Raw genomic sequence first — 17,860 nt, 5'->3', positions numbered from 1 at the left:
TTTGAGATTTAGACTGTAGAGCTATCAACTGGAATCAATAAGGAGTGGGATTCCTGTGCTATTTTGAGTAAATTACAACAATATATTGTCTGAGGTACTTGTCTATCATTTTTTTTATTCTTATGTATTTTTAAGCCTCATTCTTTAGCTTTTTGCTTCTAAAATGTTTCTACAAAATGTAAGTTGCTACCTGTGTAGTTTGTATTACAAAGAGTGCCTAGGAGGATGATATTGCTGCACTGTGATCATGTACACACAGATCTATGTAGGTGTATGTATATTGGGGTACTTGTGTATTATAGCGGCGCCCATCGCAAGGCATGCGATATCGCGCGATATTGTACAATGTCATACAATTTTAAAATTGTATGGCATACAATGCGATGCGATTTAAAAATTGTATAAGCACCCTAATGGGTGTTTACAATGTGAAATTCACCCCCCCACTATAAACGTGAACCCGAAGCGTGGCGAGCACAGCGGTACGCGTCCTCCGACCTTTTCATACCCCCACTATCCACGTCGGCGTGGAGTTGAGAATAGAAAGTGTGGCGAGCCCCGCGGATACCTTCACAGGTATCGGCGTCCCCTCGCAGGCTTCACAGGTATCAGCGTGCGCTCGCCACACTTTCTATTCTCAACTCCACGCCGACGTGGATAGTGGGGGTATGAAAAGGTCGGAGGACGCATACCGCCGCTCCTCGCGGGCTCGCTGCGCTCGCCACGCTTCGGGTTCACGTTTATAGTGGGGGGGTGGCGTGGGGGTACATTTAACATTGTAAGCACCCATTTGGGTGCTTATACAATGTTTCACCACATAGGGGGCTAAAATCGCATCGCATGCCATCGGGTACATGGCATGCGATGCGATAAAAACATTGCACGATGTACATCGAGGGCGCCGCTATAATACACAAGTACCTATATTATTATTTGAGAACCAATTTTAAATATCAGATGTGCTTTGTAATTCTGTGGAAAATCTGCATTCCTGTCTTGGTAGTTGTCTTTGTTCGTAAAAAAAAACAAAACAGTTTGCTCTGTGCAATTTACAGAATTTTCTTTTTTTTTTTTCTTTAGTGACTTTTTGATTCTTCCTGGATTCATTGATTTCACAGCTGATGAAGTGGTGAGTGACTTTCTTTTTACATTATCACCATCTCTGGTATCCAGGTTATAGTTTACTACTTTAGGCAGCTCTACATAATAGGTTGGTGCTCTGTAAATAAAGGAGAGTAGAGTACTGATGTCCACAACATAGTGGGCCTAATTCATGTTTGCACACAGTGCCGGTGTTCCGTAACTGAGCAAGTGGAATCTGACTGCACATGCACCAAAGCACATTTGTAATTTTGCTACCAGTGATTGACTGTTTGGGGGGAGGTAACAGTGAGCAGCAGAAAAACAGGTATGTGACGCCCATCTTTAGTGCTGTGAATCTGCCTTCAGCTGCAATCGTGTACTGTACGTAGAGCAAAATAAAATTTAGGAGCCAGGACAAATCTGCCCCCAAAAATAAAAATGACTGAAAACTTGTACAAGGTGTACTTTAAACTTTAAGCAGTATGAAACAGGAGGGCCCTGCTGCAAAATGACAGCCTTTATGGAAATATAACTACTAGGAATTAGTTCTCAAATTAAAACCAGTCAGTTTTTCAAATGAAAGATATGATACAGCAGAAAACAAGCGTTGGTGTAAAAGGGACAAACCCAGGTCCTGACCAGGGAGGAACACTGCTGCAGCAAATAGCGGAGCAGTGCTCTATATATAACTGCCGCCCCCACCTCCGGGTAGAGCAGGGGATCTCCGGCAGGTGCGGGAAGGGAGGAAGCAGCAATTAAATGGGCTTACCTAACGCGCCTTAGTGTCAAGTCCCACTGTCGAGACCTGGGAGCATGGAAGCCGCTCGCAGAGCTACAGCTAAATGAGGCAGCTCAGCAGAGGATCCCCAGCAACCGCGGGTGCAGGGGGAGGAGGGGAGAGATCTCCAATATGTGTGCTGAGAGGTGGTGGCTTAGGCAGGCAAGAGTTGGGACACGCCGCTGCATCCTATCTCCTCAGCAGACTGCAGGCCAGAATCTAGTCGCCAGACAGGAAAATCTGGTTGCGGTGGCGACCTGGCTCCCAGGGTTTGTTGAGCCCTGACCGAGAAATGTGGTGCCAGTGTCACTACTGTCCTGTCCAGCCTGTGATCATAGGAAGTCGATGTTCCTCATTGCTGAGCCCCTTTCAAAGGGTCTGTTGAGTGTTTTATATTTCTGTCTTGTAGCCTCACTTATGATGATTAGAAATTCCAATGCCTGAACATTTGCAGCTGTGTAGGCATGTACAAACATGAATTAGGCCCAATTTCTCTTAGGCTGGGTACACACTAGAATGTTGTGTTCCTGGCCAACATATCATGATTGAGGTACACATTGGAACAATGAACTGCACAACGTGTGATATCATCCAGTTGACCATGCAGCACATGTGACCACATTAGCATGCAGATTGGGCATACGCACTACATGATCCTTCCAATATGTAGTCCCGATTTTGGCTAGAAACAATATGTCGGGCCGAGTGTATTCTAGTGTGTTCCTGGCATTAGCTCCCATCTCAAATCAGAAGATCTGTTATTTTTCAATAAGCTAAACATCTGAGTGTTTTTTTAGGATTTCATTCCTATATAATATTGTGCTACCACCTTGTGGTGAATTTACAGTTTGCAGTTGAAGGTTAACATTAACTTTGATCATGAAGGTGGATATGCATCTTGTTAATCTGTCCTAAAATACATCCCCACTTATAGGGGGAAATTTACTGAGATGTGTATTCTACTTTACATGTGATGTTGCTATGGGCAACCAATCCGAATCTACTTATTTAACACCCTCTAGAACAGTGGTAGGCAACTGAGGACTGGGGTTCATCTCCGGACCGCAAAGGACAGAGATGCGGACCGCCTACACACTCCTGAAACTGCAGCGGTCCCAGAAATGCATTGCGGCGGGTGCGTGGGTGACATCACCACACACCTGCGCGCCGCTTGTAGCTCAGTCGGCTCCATGTGGCGAAGCTGCCTCAGAACTGGCGAGCACTGTCTGTGCAGCAGCAGGAAGGCCTATGGGGAGAGGGGTCTTTTCAAAGTAGTACATCTAAGGTGAATGTGATGGAGTTCTGTGTCCCCTCTGTGCCATATATAATATATATAACCAATATTTTATTTTGTGTTTTTTGTGGACCTCGATCAAAATAATTAGAAATATTCGGACTCCGTTAAAAATTACTTGCCTACCCCTTTAAAAATTAACAAAATAAGCAAATTTACTGCCACGGGGGTCTGCCTGTAACTTGAGTTCTATTTAGGAAAAAGAGATGAACTTAGTGTCATTTTGAAGCTTATAACTAGATATTTTCACTTCAATTTTTTTTTAGTAAAGTAGTATAGGTTGCCTCATCCACATATCTATTATCCAAATTATTCTGAAAACCCATACATTCCAGCAAGTACTACTGGGGACATGATCTGTAACTGGCACTAAATATGTCCAAGACAATGATTGCTTGGCCTTCAAATTTAGTATCTGAGATTAGTAAACAAACTTTGTTTCATGTTTTGAAACCTTATTTTATGCACAAATAAAATTATTTGTGTGTATTTCATGTGTTTGTACAACATAAATGCATTATACCTCAAGATGCATCATTGAAATACGGAAATAATCCATTATCCAAAATTAATCTGGTCCAGAGCATTTTGGATTGCAGTACTCAACCTGTACTAGTTTAATAACCTTTGACTATGACCTTTTGACCTCAAATATATATATATTTTTATTTATTTTTTAAGTTCTCCCATATTTAATTTAAACATGTACCAAATTTCTCTTTGGGACTCCCATGGGATAATGAGGTAATAATTTTACTGACAAGCAGGCAGCTAAATTATACAAAATACTAACTTGCAGACAGTGTATTATAAAGTTTTGAAAAAAAGCAATATAACCTTAATAAATATAACAGACTAGGTTTTGCTCATACGTTCCCTGAGTTTAGTTTTGAAGTTGCAGACAGTGTTTCTCTTTCTGTAATGGTGTACACACATCCTGTTGTAGTCATTGGGTCTACTGTTGTTAGTATAGCACAACGATGAACTAGAACAGTGGTTCCCAACCTTTTTTTCTCTCTCGGACCCTTTGATTAGGCTTTTTATTTATGAGGACCCCCTCCTCTCAATTTGAAATATCTACAGTACTTACAGGTGGAGTGTAAGTGAGCGTTAGGCATATCCTTATATTAAGGAGTAGTGTGCGGTCAAGAATCGGGTCCCTCTGTGTCTGGCTGCTGACTGTGTACGGTCTCCGGAGTTCCCACTATTGCCTGTAGGATTAATGCCGCTGCTTCCTCCGCCCGTGTCAGCGCGAGGTAGATAATCTCGGAATGTCTGAGAGCAATGTAGGTAGTTCCCAGTGGATTGCTGGTTGGACAAAAACATGAGGAAACTTTGATGATGCTACAGACAGAACTTGAAGTGACGCAACGTGGTTCATCTCCATGGCAATGGGAGACTTCTTCCGCTATCGGGAGACTTATTCTTCCGCCATTACCAGTATTATTTTCAAGTACCCCCAACTGGTCTGCAGGGTACCCTCAGGTTGGGAACCACTAAACTAGAAGAATCTCGGGATTCCCTGGGTATTTGTATAATGGGGATGGTCCTTGTGGGTGGTGAAAGCTGACCTTTTCTAATTCGTACTATTAATCTATGTCCAGACCCACCACTCGACGACATACACACAAGTGACAAATCCTTTAATGTCTTTACATTATACTTTGTTCTCCAGTAAACAAACTCGTTTAGTTCTGAGCACAAGGCCCTGCTGTGATATGACACAGGTCAGCAATGGAACCTGAATTTGGCTTTTTGGCAAGGAGAAGCCTAGCCCAGCTTGGGTAGACCTCAACAGGTACCCGCTGTGGAAGTGGAGACGAAGAGCTGAGGATCAATTCCATATCTGCCTGGAAACAACCAATGCCCTGCACCAAAAATGGCGATCCACGGCATGGCCTCCCTGGTGATCTAGTGGCTGTGCAAAAAATGCCGGGTGCCTGATGCCAGGGTTGCCGGGCGATGCACCCCGCCTCCGGCACCATATGCCGCTAGTATTAGTTTCGTTCCTCCCCCCACCGGATTTGCACAGTGACACCTGGCGCTGTGGAGAGGAGTACCCGCTTACCTTGTGGGTTGGGGGAGGCGTCTTACTGTTTAGGGAGGTCTCCGGTGGGTCTGGTTGTGAAAGCCAAAGCACCGGGTCTAGCCACACAGGAGCAGCTTCTGCAGGCGGTCTCCTAGGTTATTTAGGTAAAAATACAACAACAAAAAAAAGAAAATCCGTACAGGGCACAGAGCTCTGCTTTGGTTTACCTGTGAGGTGCCAAAAAAAACCTGAAGCCTATAGGGGGGCATGGATGAAGAGGAGCCTGGGCTGTACTCAAAGAAATCTAATCTCCTTGGTGCCTGTAGCTGAAGCTCCACCCACTGTCCACCATAGGCATGAAAGAAGAAATATAGAATATTCTTATTCTTTGACTACTGACATGGCTTTGTGTCTATTCTACCTTCAAAAAAAAAAAAGGAATGGAAATACTAAAGCGTAAATCTGCCTAAATCATGGAACTGGTCAACTAGCTAGGTACACACCTACAGATTTATCTGTCCATTCTGGCTGTTGAGCTTATGAAATTCAATCATTTACCATACACTGGAAAATAGACAAAAACTATTATTTGGACAAATCTCTTAGACAATGGTCTATCATACAAATTGGTTAAATCTGTTTGTTTTTCAGAGTTTGGGAGCAAATGATCGATTGTTATTGGCTCCCGTACATTTCCATGTTTTTTTATTTTGTGTTTTGTACCTTTTTTTTTATTTTGCCAGATAGATTGGACAGATCTGTAGGTGTGTATCCACCTTAAGGCTTGGGCCACACATTGCATTTTGTTTTTCAGGCTGCAGTTCAATGGAATCTAATTGACAGGACACAGCTGTTTGGAGTGACACATTACGTTTCAGCTGGATGCCGCAGAACAGGATCTATTGTGTCCGGCCGGTGTCACAGTATTTTTTTAAGTAGCAGGGTTAGCGGAACAGCCACACTGTGAGTACATACATACATTCAAATGTATGTGTTCTAGTTGAACGCTGGTCATACTGTTCAACTGCAGCACGCTGTGGTTGTGTTCGGTAGATGCAGTACCGCCGCATATGTGGAGGCAGCCACTCCTTCCTGCCAAATGGATCCCATTGAACCTGCAAAAACACAATGTATGTCCTAAGCCTAACATTCCTTTTCTTTATTAACATAAGTAGACTAGTCATTGCTACCCATAAGATCTTCATTCTCTCAAGAAACTTTCTGTACTTTTTTGAGTCTTTGGGTGAGATTTAATAGGATGAGAGATTCAGAAAGTGAGAGATTTGGTAAGAAATCTCCAGGTTTTTTAAAGGGGCAATCATTTATACTACTAAACCAGTTTGAAGTGTAAATGATTGCCGCTTTAAAAAACCTGACATTTTCTCAACAAATCTCTCACTTTCTGAATCTCTCATCCTATTAAATCTCACCCTTCAGGTTCTATACCTGCAGAATTTTTAGATCGGTGTGCATAAAAGGAACAGGAATGAAAAGAAAGCTAGGAAGCTTCTTAAATATACAATCTGGTCAATGGGATTTGTCACCCAATGCAAACTCCTCACAGGCACCAAAATTGGGCATGGTCTCATCATTCCTACTGCTGTATGATATTTTTGTGGCATGACACATTTTATGCCCCCATTCTTGTCACACTGGGGGCTTGCCCAGCTTATACGTAATCATTTGTCAGCGTCTCCAAATTAGCAGAGCAGTGCCTCTGTTTTTGGTGTCATTCCTTCAGATGGTTTGGTCCACACCCACCTAGTGACTCCACTGGGCATATGTCTTCATAAATCCAATATGTACGATTGCTGGATTGATAAACCTATACATAAAACTATCTCTTGAACACAATTGGCTTTTACTGAGCAGTGGAACATGAATGGCACAATTATTTGGTATAGTTATATGATGTGGTCACTGCATGAAGATCTGTATCCTGTTCTCTGGCTATTCTTCACAGTAATAATTTGTATGATAATCATATGAGATTGGATTATATAAAAGATTTATTAATTGCAACATTCCAGCCCATTCCTGCCAGTGTTATATTTGTAATTGGTTAAATTCTATCTGTGAACTCTACCAGCTATTTTGATGATCCATTTTAGTTCCCTTTTTAGACCAAAAATGCTTTTTATTTATATAATCAATGTATATAGTTTCTATACATAGAACCTTATTGTGTATGTGTTGTTAAAGGACCTGACATCTGCCTTGACTCGTAAGATAACTTTGAAGACGCCGTTGATTTCCTCTCCCATGGACACAGTGACTGAGTCCGATATGGCTATTGCAATGGCGGTGAGTATAAGGCACAGACTTTATAACCTCTGCCAGAAGGATAGCTTGCTGCAAAGTCGACAGTATAGAAAGTGTTAGCTACTTCCGTTTTTAAGTGGGATCTTTGAGGGAAATTCTTATTTGATCTTTGTTACTTCAGATTTGTTCTTATTGCTTGATACTAGGGTTTCCCAAAGTTAGGCCCCATTCTTGTAACACTGGGGGCTTGCACATAATCTTATTGGAGTATTTAAGGTAGGTCAAGCTCAGAAACAATAATATTTGTGTGCTGTGTTTTCTTAAGCGTCACCTTGATACTGTACTGGCACCTAAATGAGCTCTGGTTTGTACTAAAACATTTATCTTTATGTTGGTGAGCTATAAACGGGATGCATTCAAAATCCCGACATTTTCTCCCTCTATGGGTGTCCACGATGCCCATACAAGGGGAGGGGGCGATCCACGTCCCGTCCCCCTACACCCCCCCCCCCCTTCCTTGTCGGGCTTTTGAACTCCGGGATTTAGTACCAATCCCCTATAGACAACTATCACATGAGGTTTGCAGCATTTCTACCGCTCGTGGCCTCATAAAGGTAGCACAGCATGGCTTTGGCTACGTGCAAAATTTCACTTTTTAGCTGGTTTGTAAATTAAGTTTTTGTGCTCATGTGACAACAGCTCTACCTACAGTATATTGCCTATAAGTGCAGTCAAATGTGGCTCTCATGCATAGAGTTAGGGAGATTTAAAGAAGTTCTGTTTTGATTGTTTGCTCAGTCCTAGTAGTGTATAATTTTCATAATTAAAAGATTAATCCTATTCTTATTGCAGCGTCAGCCATGTACTGTAAACGCTGTTTGGTTCCTTTTTGCAAGGTGCCTGTACACTTGTAAGTTTTTAATTATGGCTTCTTGTTTTGCAGTTGATGGGAGGTATAGGAATCATTCATCATAACTGTACCCCAGAGTTTCAGGCCAACGAAGTCCGCAAAGTGAAGGTAAGACTTGATAAATCTAGTGTTTGGGGTTTTTTTTTCCTTTAAATGTCTGGATCAGGGCATTTATTTTTTTATTTTTTGTATTATCAGTATTTTTAACTTGGTCCTAAATTTTTTTTCCCCCCTGTATAGCCTGTTTTCTATCTTCTGAAATATTGATTATGATAAATGGGATAATACATGAAGTCTGGATACATTTGGAAATTAGAGATGGAAGTCGGTACATAGGTACGAAGATGTACTGTAGTTCAGGGTCTTATTCAGGTTTCAGAAATCTGAAGCCGCTTCTTATATTTGCAATAATATGCATGATTTCTAATAAAACAAATATTTTCTTGATGAATTGCAAAGTAATTACCTCCGATCCCTCTCTTTCTTCTCATTAGTATTAGTTTATGTGTGTAGCAAAAAACTATATCAATCACAATATAACTATTTTGAATAGTCCATTTTAAAATACTCTAATATTCATGAAGCTGCTATAATAATATAAAACAATAACTTATTGTCTGTAACTATTTACATGCAATGAACAGTAATGGCTAGTTCAAAAATGATAAAAATAGGTCACCATCACAGCACTGCAGTAATAACACTGGTTTACTTTCTTGCATTTCAATAAATTGCCACAATGTTCAAACGGCTTCAGATGTATATTGGCTTCATCAAGCCAAGGTGAGTTGATTTCCAAACAGCCACGTTCCTGCAAGGAAATACAATTGTACTGTAGGTATACAGCACTGGACTAAAACATTAGATTACCTGCTTTTTTTATTTCTCTCATGCAAACATTGGATAGTAATTAGGTCATACTGCTTAGGCATACTTCATGAGAACATGTAGTTCATATCAAGGGAGAGTGCACCAAGTAATTTCTCCTTGTAGGGGATTACACTCTAGCCCCCTTCAGGGAGATGTGAGACAAGAAGGTAGCACCCACTGCCTTATGGAATAATTTTGTCATGGTATGAATGCAAAGCAATAATTATTGAGCTCTGATCCGATATTACATTTTAGCCTGCAGATAAGTGTGGCGGAGTGGTTATAATGTACACTGATGACTATCTTAACCCTTTGAGTGCCAAGTGAACTTTTCAAATCTGTGTGAAAATTGACAAGCAAACCTTTTTTATTTATCATAATGACATGTAATTTTTACCTTTTTATATAGGAAATATAATCTATAACCGGTCACACTCATCTTTGGTGATATGCAATGTCCCGCCGCTATTTCCGACATGGGAAATAGCGGCGGCTCCATATTCAATGCTGTCATTAACGACAGCATTGATGCAGGATCACGACAGAACGGGCCCGACTTCAGAAGCTGTCAGGCCCATTCTGCCGATAACGGCCGTGGATTGTCGGAAGGCCGCAGATCAACAATCCTCAGTCTTTTTCGTGGCCACGCCCCCTTTGCGTCCATCTGCAGACGGGACATTGAATCCCATCTGTCGTTATGCGGTCGATCTGACTGCAAACGGGCCAGGATCACGGCTGTCGGCGGGTATCGACAGCCGTAATCCCAGATTGCATACCCCCTTTGACTTTTTTCCAAAACTTATTATCTATATGGGGCATAACTGTCTTTATGGGAGATATATTTTGGGATTGGTTAACTCATATATTTTACAGAAAGTCTTAATCCCTTTTGGTTTACAGTTCACTGGCACTTTAAGATCTTAATTGTTCCAATATTGCACTAACAGCATGAGCGTGAAAGATTACACACACATTTATAGAAGGTCTACCTTTTTACTTAAATAGTTACAGTAGCCACCTTGAAACGATGATGTAGTAATTTTCCCAAGGGTCAATTCTTTTTTAAGGATTAAGTGGCAGTTTAACTAAATTATGAACTAATAACTAATCTCACTCTCACGTTGACAGCATGAGAGGGAGAAAGTGGATATGTAATATATATGTCTGGTGCTGTATACCTACTAATTAGGTACTTGTTTCCTAGCAGGGCGCCCAGATTCTCTACGTACGCTCAGTAGTTAATTTATTCACTGCACCCTGAGTGAAATCACATCGCATGGCCCTTTTTTTTGTGGTGTGAGATGAGATCTCTAGTTAATATGGTAAAACCCCTAAAACAGCACCACTCTCCACATCACCCCGAAGCGTGGCGAGCCTCGCGAGGGGCGGCGGAACGCATCCTCCAACCTTTTCATACCCCCACTATCCACGTTGGCGTGGAGTTGATTTTATAAAGTGTGGCGAGCGGACGCAGAATACATGTAAAGTAATCCGCAGGGCTCGCCACGCTTCGGGCTTGCTGCGCTCGCCACACTATATAAAATCAACTCCACGCCGACTTGGATAGTGGGGGTATGAAAAGGTCGGAGGATGCGTTCCACTGCGAACGCCACGCTTCAGGGTGACGTGGAGAGTGGAGCTGTTTTAGGTGTTTTACCATATGAACTACTGAGATCTCATCTCATATGCGATGCGATTTCACTCAGGGTGCAGTGAATAAATTAACTACTGAGAGCACATCGCAAGGCACAAAAAGCCATGCGGTGCGATGCGATTTCACTACGCAGAATAGCCAACTAAGCTAATAGCTTAGTGGGCGCCCTGCTAGGAAACAAGTACCCTAATTACGGTACTCTCCTGCAGGAATGTGGCTGTTTGAAAACTCGCCATGAATTACGCTCACATCTGAAGCTGCTGGAACTTTGGTTTACTTCTCTCTTTAAATTGCAACAGGGATTTTATTGCAGTGCTCTTATTGTAAGATTCCTTTGATTATTGTCATTTGGAAGTGGTGATATTTGTATTTTTATGGGCTTCCTGTGTATAACTTTATGAGTTAACGTATGTTTAAACCTAATTGATGTCCTTGGCATGGCCTTCTCTCTCTAGCATGTCCTTTTTCTTTCTCTTTCTGCAGAAGTTTGAACAAGGATTTATCACTGACCCAGTAGTAATGAGTCCCAACCACACTGTGGGGGATGTATTTGAAGCTAAGAACCGACATGGATTTTCTGGCATCCCAGTGACAGAAACTGGAAAAATGGGCAGCAAATTAGTGGGGATTGTCACCTCAAGAGATATAGACTTTTTGACAGAAAAAGACTACACCACTTATTTGAGTGAGGTACTGTATCAGAAACCACTGTTTCGATTAGCTAATCCTTGTACTTCCATGTCCTCTTTTAATGGCAGTCTGAGCCAATGTTCAGTATTATCTGTTCCTCTGTGTGTGCCCTGCTCTACATAGGAAAAGAACAGAACAAATTTTCCAGGAGAAATTGTTAGTTTTATATTTGGTGTTTAAGATTAGTATGTATGTGTTTTTAAGAAGAAACCCATGTTTGCTTGATCTGTTTTCTTACAATCACTGCTCTTTTCTTTTTATTGAACAGAATACTATTTATATTTACGTATGACCATGTAAAGTATAGAAAGAAGTGTGTTTTTATTTTTTGTGTGTGTGGTTTTTTTTTTTTTTTTAAATGTTACTTGTCACCTGAAAACTAGCGTAAATATGGTCCTCGACCCTTTTTTGGAATGAATATGGTGTATCTGGTTCCATATGTCATAATCTGTATTCTGATTGTTCTATAGGTAATGACCAAAAGAGATGAACTGGTTGTTGCTCCATCAGGTGTCACGCTCAAAGAAGCAAATGAAATTCTCCAACGTAGTAAAAAAGGTATGCCCATTTTACATGCCTGCAATCACATTGACTGTTGTATAAATGTAAAAACTTTTACTGCAAGTGTATTTCAGTTTTATAGGTAAAACTTGCAAAACCCTTAGCATTAGAAAGTCTAGTTCATACCTACCACGTGGTTAGAAGTATGTAACATGCGGCATATATTTTAATGCTGACCTATTTAGTGATTTTTGGATCTGATTTAATGCCTTACTGTGTCTGTTCTAAAGCCACAAGCATAATTTAGGGCTCCATAGAAGTCTTTTATACCTTTTTTACATTCGCACTTTAAGCTGCTTCAGAAATCTGTTCCAATATTCTGTTGAATTCTTGAAAAATACTATAAATACCGAAGAGCTGCTAGACTGCTTTGTGCAAGTGGTGTTTTACTTTGTCACACTGCAGATACTATGGGCATTATTCTAGTTCACGCTTAGAGGCAAATTCCTTCTCAGATGGACAAAACCATGTGCACTGCAGGGGGGGTCAGATGTAACATGTGCAGATAGAATTAGATTTGGTGAGTTATTTTGTTTCTGTGCAGGGAATATACTGACTGCTTTATTTTTACACTGCAATATAGATCTCACTTTGAAGTAAAACCCCACCCAAATCTAAATCTCTCTGCATAAGTTACATCTGCCCCACCTGCAGTGCACATGGCTTTGTCCAGCTAAGAAGGAATTTGCCTCTAACAGTGAACTAGAATAATGCCCTATATGTCATTGTTTCTCAAGCATGGTCCTCATGGAACCCTAACATTGCATGTTTTCCAGATCATCTAGCTGACCCAATAGACCTACAGGTAGTACTAATTATTCCTGCAGAGAACTTCAAAACACTCAGTGCTTGGGTTCCATGTGGACAGAGGTTGAGAAACACAGAAATCTACCTAGATTAACAATTTCATATTGTTAGAACTACTTTAATTCAGATTTGCTTATGCGAAAATCTGATAAATGATATTACCAAAACTATAGTCTTGGTAATCATCACTATATATGTCAAATGTAATTTATCAGGACTATGGGTGACGTTTTAATGAGATGCGAAAACATTTTTTTGACGATATATTTAATGAGATGCAAAAACGGGAAGATGTTACTAAAAATAGCCATACATGCAGACCAGGTTCTGACAGGCGAATTTGCCAGAACCATGCACAGATCATTGAGATCTGTGCATGGCCCTGTGTAAAAGTTAAAAAAATGGCGTGAGGTCCCCCCTCCTGAACATAGCGAGCCCTGGGCTCATTGAGCTGGACCTGGTTCCAAAAATACAGGGGACAAAAAGCTTAGGGTCCCCCGTATTTCTGAAACCAGCCCCAGACTCTTGGAGCGGTCCTGGTTCCAAAAGTACGGGGGACAAAAAATCTTGGGGTCCCCCGTATTTTGAAACCAGCACCGGGCTCCGACAGCCCGTGGTGTTATGCCACAGCCAGGGAAAATTGGTGACGTGGCATCTTCTCTGACCTGGCCCATAAAGGCAAGTTCTCTAGTTTACCAAAATAATAGTTTGGTTATAAAACAAAAGCCAAATGATATACTCCCCTTTATGGCATGCTTTCCAATACAGCCAATTACACGGATATCTGCATAAATAATTATACCTCCTAAAGTAACCAATAGCAGTCAATTTTATTACTGCAGTAGATTTTACCTGTAGCTGCCTTTTGGACAAAGAATGACAAAGCTATTTGATATCTTACACCCTGTGCTGAGAATACAATTATCTGTGGTATAATACTGGTGGATAAGGGTGGCTTTAATGATTGGTGCAATTCATTTCCAGTCCCTTATTCACCCGATCCCTATCTTGTTAAAGCCCCACAATAGGCGTTAATACACAGAATCCGTAAAATGTTGGCGTATGAGCTGTACATCCTTTCATAATAAATACACGTCACATTGCACCTTTTTATCTGGTCTGAAAGCCTCTTCTCGCTGCCTGCTATGGCCTACAGCACTTGCTGCAGCAATGCCTGAGGAGATCATGCGGACGTAGTCTTGTAAAAGAATCGGGTGCACCTAAATCAGACTGGTCTCTAGCTGCAGTTGTTGTTGTTACAAATTTATCCAGCTTAGCGGCTGAAGCAGGATGGTGGCATTTCACTGTGATGAGGTAAATAATATAGCAATTAATATGTGAAGGTGGTTTAGAGGCAGTTAAAGTACAGTACTGCACAGGGGAGCAGCAGCTGATTATGTAGGAGATGCCCTCTCTGTGTAGCCCCTTAACTGTAATGAGGACAATTCCTGCAGGCCCCCATTGCATAAAAGAAAAGAGGGTCAGACCTTGCAATGGCTGCTCACTTTGGATAACTTCTTGATGAGGAGTGTGCTGTGCTGGCCGCCCAGGTGTTTTGTATGTGTCGGAGGTTTACCCCAGCAGAGCTGCACCGTCCCCAGGGAGTGCAGGCTACGCTCATTACTTGCAGGTCCCAGCAGCTATCGGTGATGGTGGAGGTTTCGGGAGACAACGCTGGGAGTCTCAAGCACTCGGCAAACCAGGCTGGTGGTCAGGACAGCAGGATAAGAGTTCAGGTTTTAGAGTAAGGATTAGGGAGCTCCGCAGGTCTGTGTCCTACATCCTTTCCGCTGTGTTCACGCCCCGAATCTGTGACCGGTTAGCACAGGGCTGGGCAACACCGTCCCTCCCAGATGTTGATGAACTACACATCCCAGCATGCCTTGCATCAGTTTCAGCATGGCCACATAGCAAAACTAATGCAAAGCATCCGGGGATGTGTAGTTCATTAACATCTGGAGGGCCGGTGTTGCCCAGCCCTGTGCTAACCGGTCACAGCAGATGAGTAAAAAAGTAAATCCATGAGTAGATAAGGGAGTCAATTAGCTGTGGTAATTTAGGGGGGGGGGGGGGTCGATTAAATATGAATAATGCACATGCAAAAAGTAAGGACTTTACCACAGTAAAAAAGGATCCATTCTAAGGTTGTGGCCACATAAGCGGCTTACAGTAGTTATTGGGTACTTTTTTGCAGGTGAATAAAAAAAAAAGTCCCTCGTTTTTGTTTTTTTAATTGAATCAGTCCCCATGGATCATATAGCCAATGTATTTCCTCCACCGACCCCCCCCCCCCACACACACACCACATTGTTTGTATAAGAATTTATAACCATCATATACATAGAATTGTGGTTGCTGCACTGCCCTAAGGTTCATTATAATCTAAAACAAGTAGTACATTAGTGTGTTAGGTTTGAAAGGACCATCTCTGTATTGGATCAGTGTGCTGGAATGTGAGCGGGAGTTGGTGTTACTTTTATGTAAAAGAAATGTGAGGAAAATGCCAGTGAAGCGATTAGTCATAGATCTATTATAATGCCCCATAGATAAAGCTGACATCAGGCATGATTAATTCAACAAGAAAAGGTTGCCAATATTTTCACTTAAGTAGCCCCCATGTCACATCCACCTTTTCTGTCCCATTTGCACATCGCACCTAACTCCGCACTGAAGTCAGTTCTGTTACTTTTCCAACACTTTGCTGCATTCTATTCAGTAGGCATAAATGTGAGACTGATCATGCAGATTGGCACTTTCAGCTAAAGAAGAGGCTTAAGCCCCATACACACTACGTGACCGCTGATGATATATTTAGAGAGAGATATTGGTTACATATATTTGCACAAATTTATGTGTAAGCCCCCAAGCCGTCGTCAAGGCTTCTCTGTATATTGGGGGTCCCTATCGCTATTTCTAGGTGCAGGGTACGGCAACCACAAAAACCAGCACAAGCCAGAAAGTCCAGAGCCGCACACCACTGAAAATACTATAGTGTTAATAAGGATTAGTGATAAGAAGCCGAAGCTATATATAGATCTCTCCCTCTCTCTCGCTCGCTTCGGCTTCTTATCACTAATCCTTATTAACACTATAGTATTTTCAGTGGTGTGCGGCTCTGGACTTTCTGGCTTGTGCTGGTTTTTGGGGGGCCGAACCCTGCACCTAGATATAGCGCTAGGGACCCCCAATGTACAGAGAAGCCTTGACGACTGCTTGGGGGCTTGCAAATATATGTAACCAATATCTCTGAATTCTGTTATCATGTAGTGTTCTAGACTGGTTACTAATACCATTCAGTGAGCTGGGAGAAACCATGGATTGTTACTACTCACTAGAGATCACTCATCGTTCGTTATGCGCGGGTGTGCACATAGATAACGATGTTGATTGTCCACACTGGACGATAGTGTGAACAATATAACTCAGAACCCCTTTTCTGAGCGATTATTGTATCAATATCTCCTAGTGTGTATGGGGCTTTATCTATACTTCTAGCATCTTCAAAACCATGCAACATTGTATCTTTTCCTTTTTCTAAAGTATTTGTGCATCAATCTTTTTTAATATCACTTACATTTAGGATTGGTTGTGGTTAGCTCCGTAGCCTCATTTAAGCTTTGTGTCTGACTTGCACCTTTTTGGAATTACTCATTAACCAAAGGTAAGCAGGAACCTGGACCAGATACCATCCTCTTCTCTATCAATAGCCCCAGGCTACTGTCTATGAATAAGGGGGCAGGGCAAATTCCAACAGAGACAGAAAATATCAGTGTTGGTGGTAAGAAATTACTTGGTGTGCTCGGAAAGGAAATGCACTGTCCTCCTGGTCTTTTGCTTGAACAAGAAGCAGAAAGGAGCAAATCCTTTATCCTCATATAATCCTTGTGTTTATAGGAATTCAGTTTTGTTCCCTCAGGATGGGACTATTGCTTGCTATATGTATGTGTTGGGGAGAATGTTTGTTGGCAATGAGCCTCCTGTATGGAAAGTAAGTATCAGAGGCTTAAAGCGAAAGTCGGGCCAGTGACTCCTGCTTTTCAAGCATTAATTGCAAATTTTAAGATTTAAATATTGAATTCCTGTATTTATTCCTTTAATCTGTCACTGTAAATGACAGATTTTTTAAAATAAACAAAAGCCTTATTTCCACAAATGAAATGTTATACCCTTAGTGTGACGTCCTGAGTGTGCTTATGAACTCGTTTATAATTCACTAGGACTAAAATATTGTTTTGCTGGCTTCACTAAAATCTTCTATGACCATGCTGCTTTGTTGGCGTCACTGCTTGGCGATGCACTCCTAACATTACCTTTTTTCCATCTTTAACCACAGGAAAACTGCCAATAGTTAATGACAGTGATGAGCTGGTCGCTATTATTGCTAGGACAGACTTAAAAAAGAATCGGGACTACCCACTTGCCTCAAAGGACTGCAGGAAACAGCTGTTGTGTGGTGCAGCTATCGGGACCAGGGAAGATGACAAATATCGGCTTGACCTTCTCATGCAAGGGGGTGTGGATGTAGTTGTCCTGGTAAGTATATGTGTACATCTACTTGTCCAATGTCCACGTAAATGTACATTTAAGTTAAAATGTTTATAAAGAATATATTGTGGGGAAAATCATTTTAAAAGACATTTCAACTGTTTGCTTTATTTAATTGACAGGACTCTTCTCAGGGTAATTCTGTGTATCAGATAAACATGATCCATTACATCAAACAAAAATACCCCGAGCTTCAGGTGGTTGGTGGGAATGGTAAGCATTTTTCTATGTTTAATCTTCTTTTAGATGTCATGTCGGAAGCGAGAGTAATTTACAACATATTTATGTGTTCTGGATTCATGAGTTCTCTGTTTTCAAATATATTTCAATCTGAATTGATATAGGTGCATGAAGTACAAGACCTTTATTTAATGCAT

The 17,860-nt window shown here is 41.4% G+C and overlaps 1 protein-coding gene across 7 annotated transcripts in view; it reads left to right on the top strand.

Moving 5' to 3' along the window:
- IMPDH1 (inosine monophosphate dehydrogenase 1) overlaps positions 1-17,860 on the top strand; it is a 98,564-nt gene that overhangs the window by 60,855 nt on the left and 19,849 nt on the right. For all 7 annotated transcript variants that reach the window (XM_083183252.1, XM_083183255.1, XM_083183253.1 and 4 more), the window contains 7 exons: positions 1,081-1,129; positions 7,387-7,488; positions 8,390-8,464; positions 11,364-11,570; positions 12,041-12,128; positions 17,272-17,471; positions 17,606-17,696. In XM_083183252.1, coding sequence (XP_083039378.1) covers positions 1,081-1,129; positions 7,387-7,488; positions 8,390-8,464; positions 11,364-11,570; positions 12,041-12,128; positions 17,272-17,471; positions 17,606-17,696 — 812 coding nt within the window. The remainder of the gene's footprint in view (positions 1-1,080; positions 1,130-7,386; positions 7,489-8,389; positions 8,465-11,363; positions 11,571-12,040; positions 12,129-17,271; positions 17,472-17,605; positions 17,697-17,860) is intronic.

This window comes from Crinia signifera, chromosome 4 (assembly GCF_055691185.1).
Source record: "Crinia signifera chromosome 4, ASM5569118v1, whole genome shotgun sequence".
Classification (NCBI taxonomy): domain Eukaryota; kingdom Metazoa; phylum Chordata; class Amphibia; order Anura; family Myobatrachidae; genus Crinia; species Crinia signifera.
This window is presented reverse-complemented; position numbering and strand designations above follow the sequence as displayed.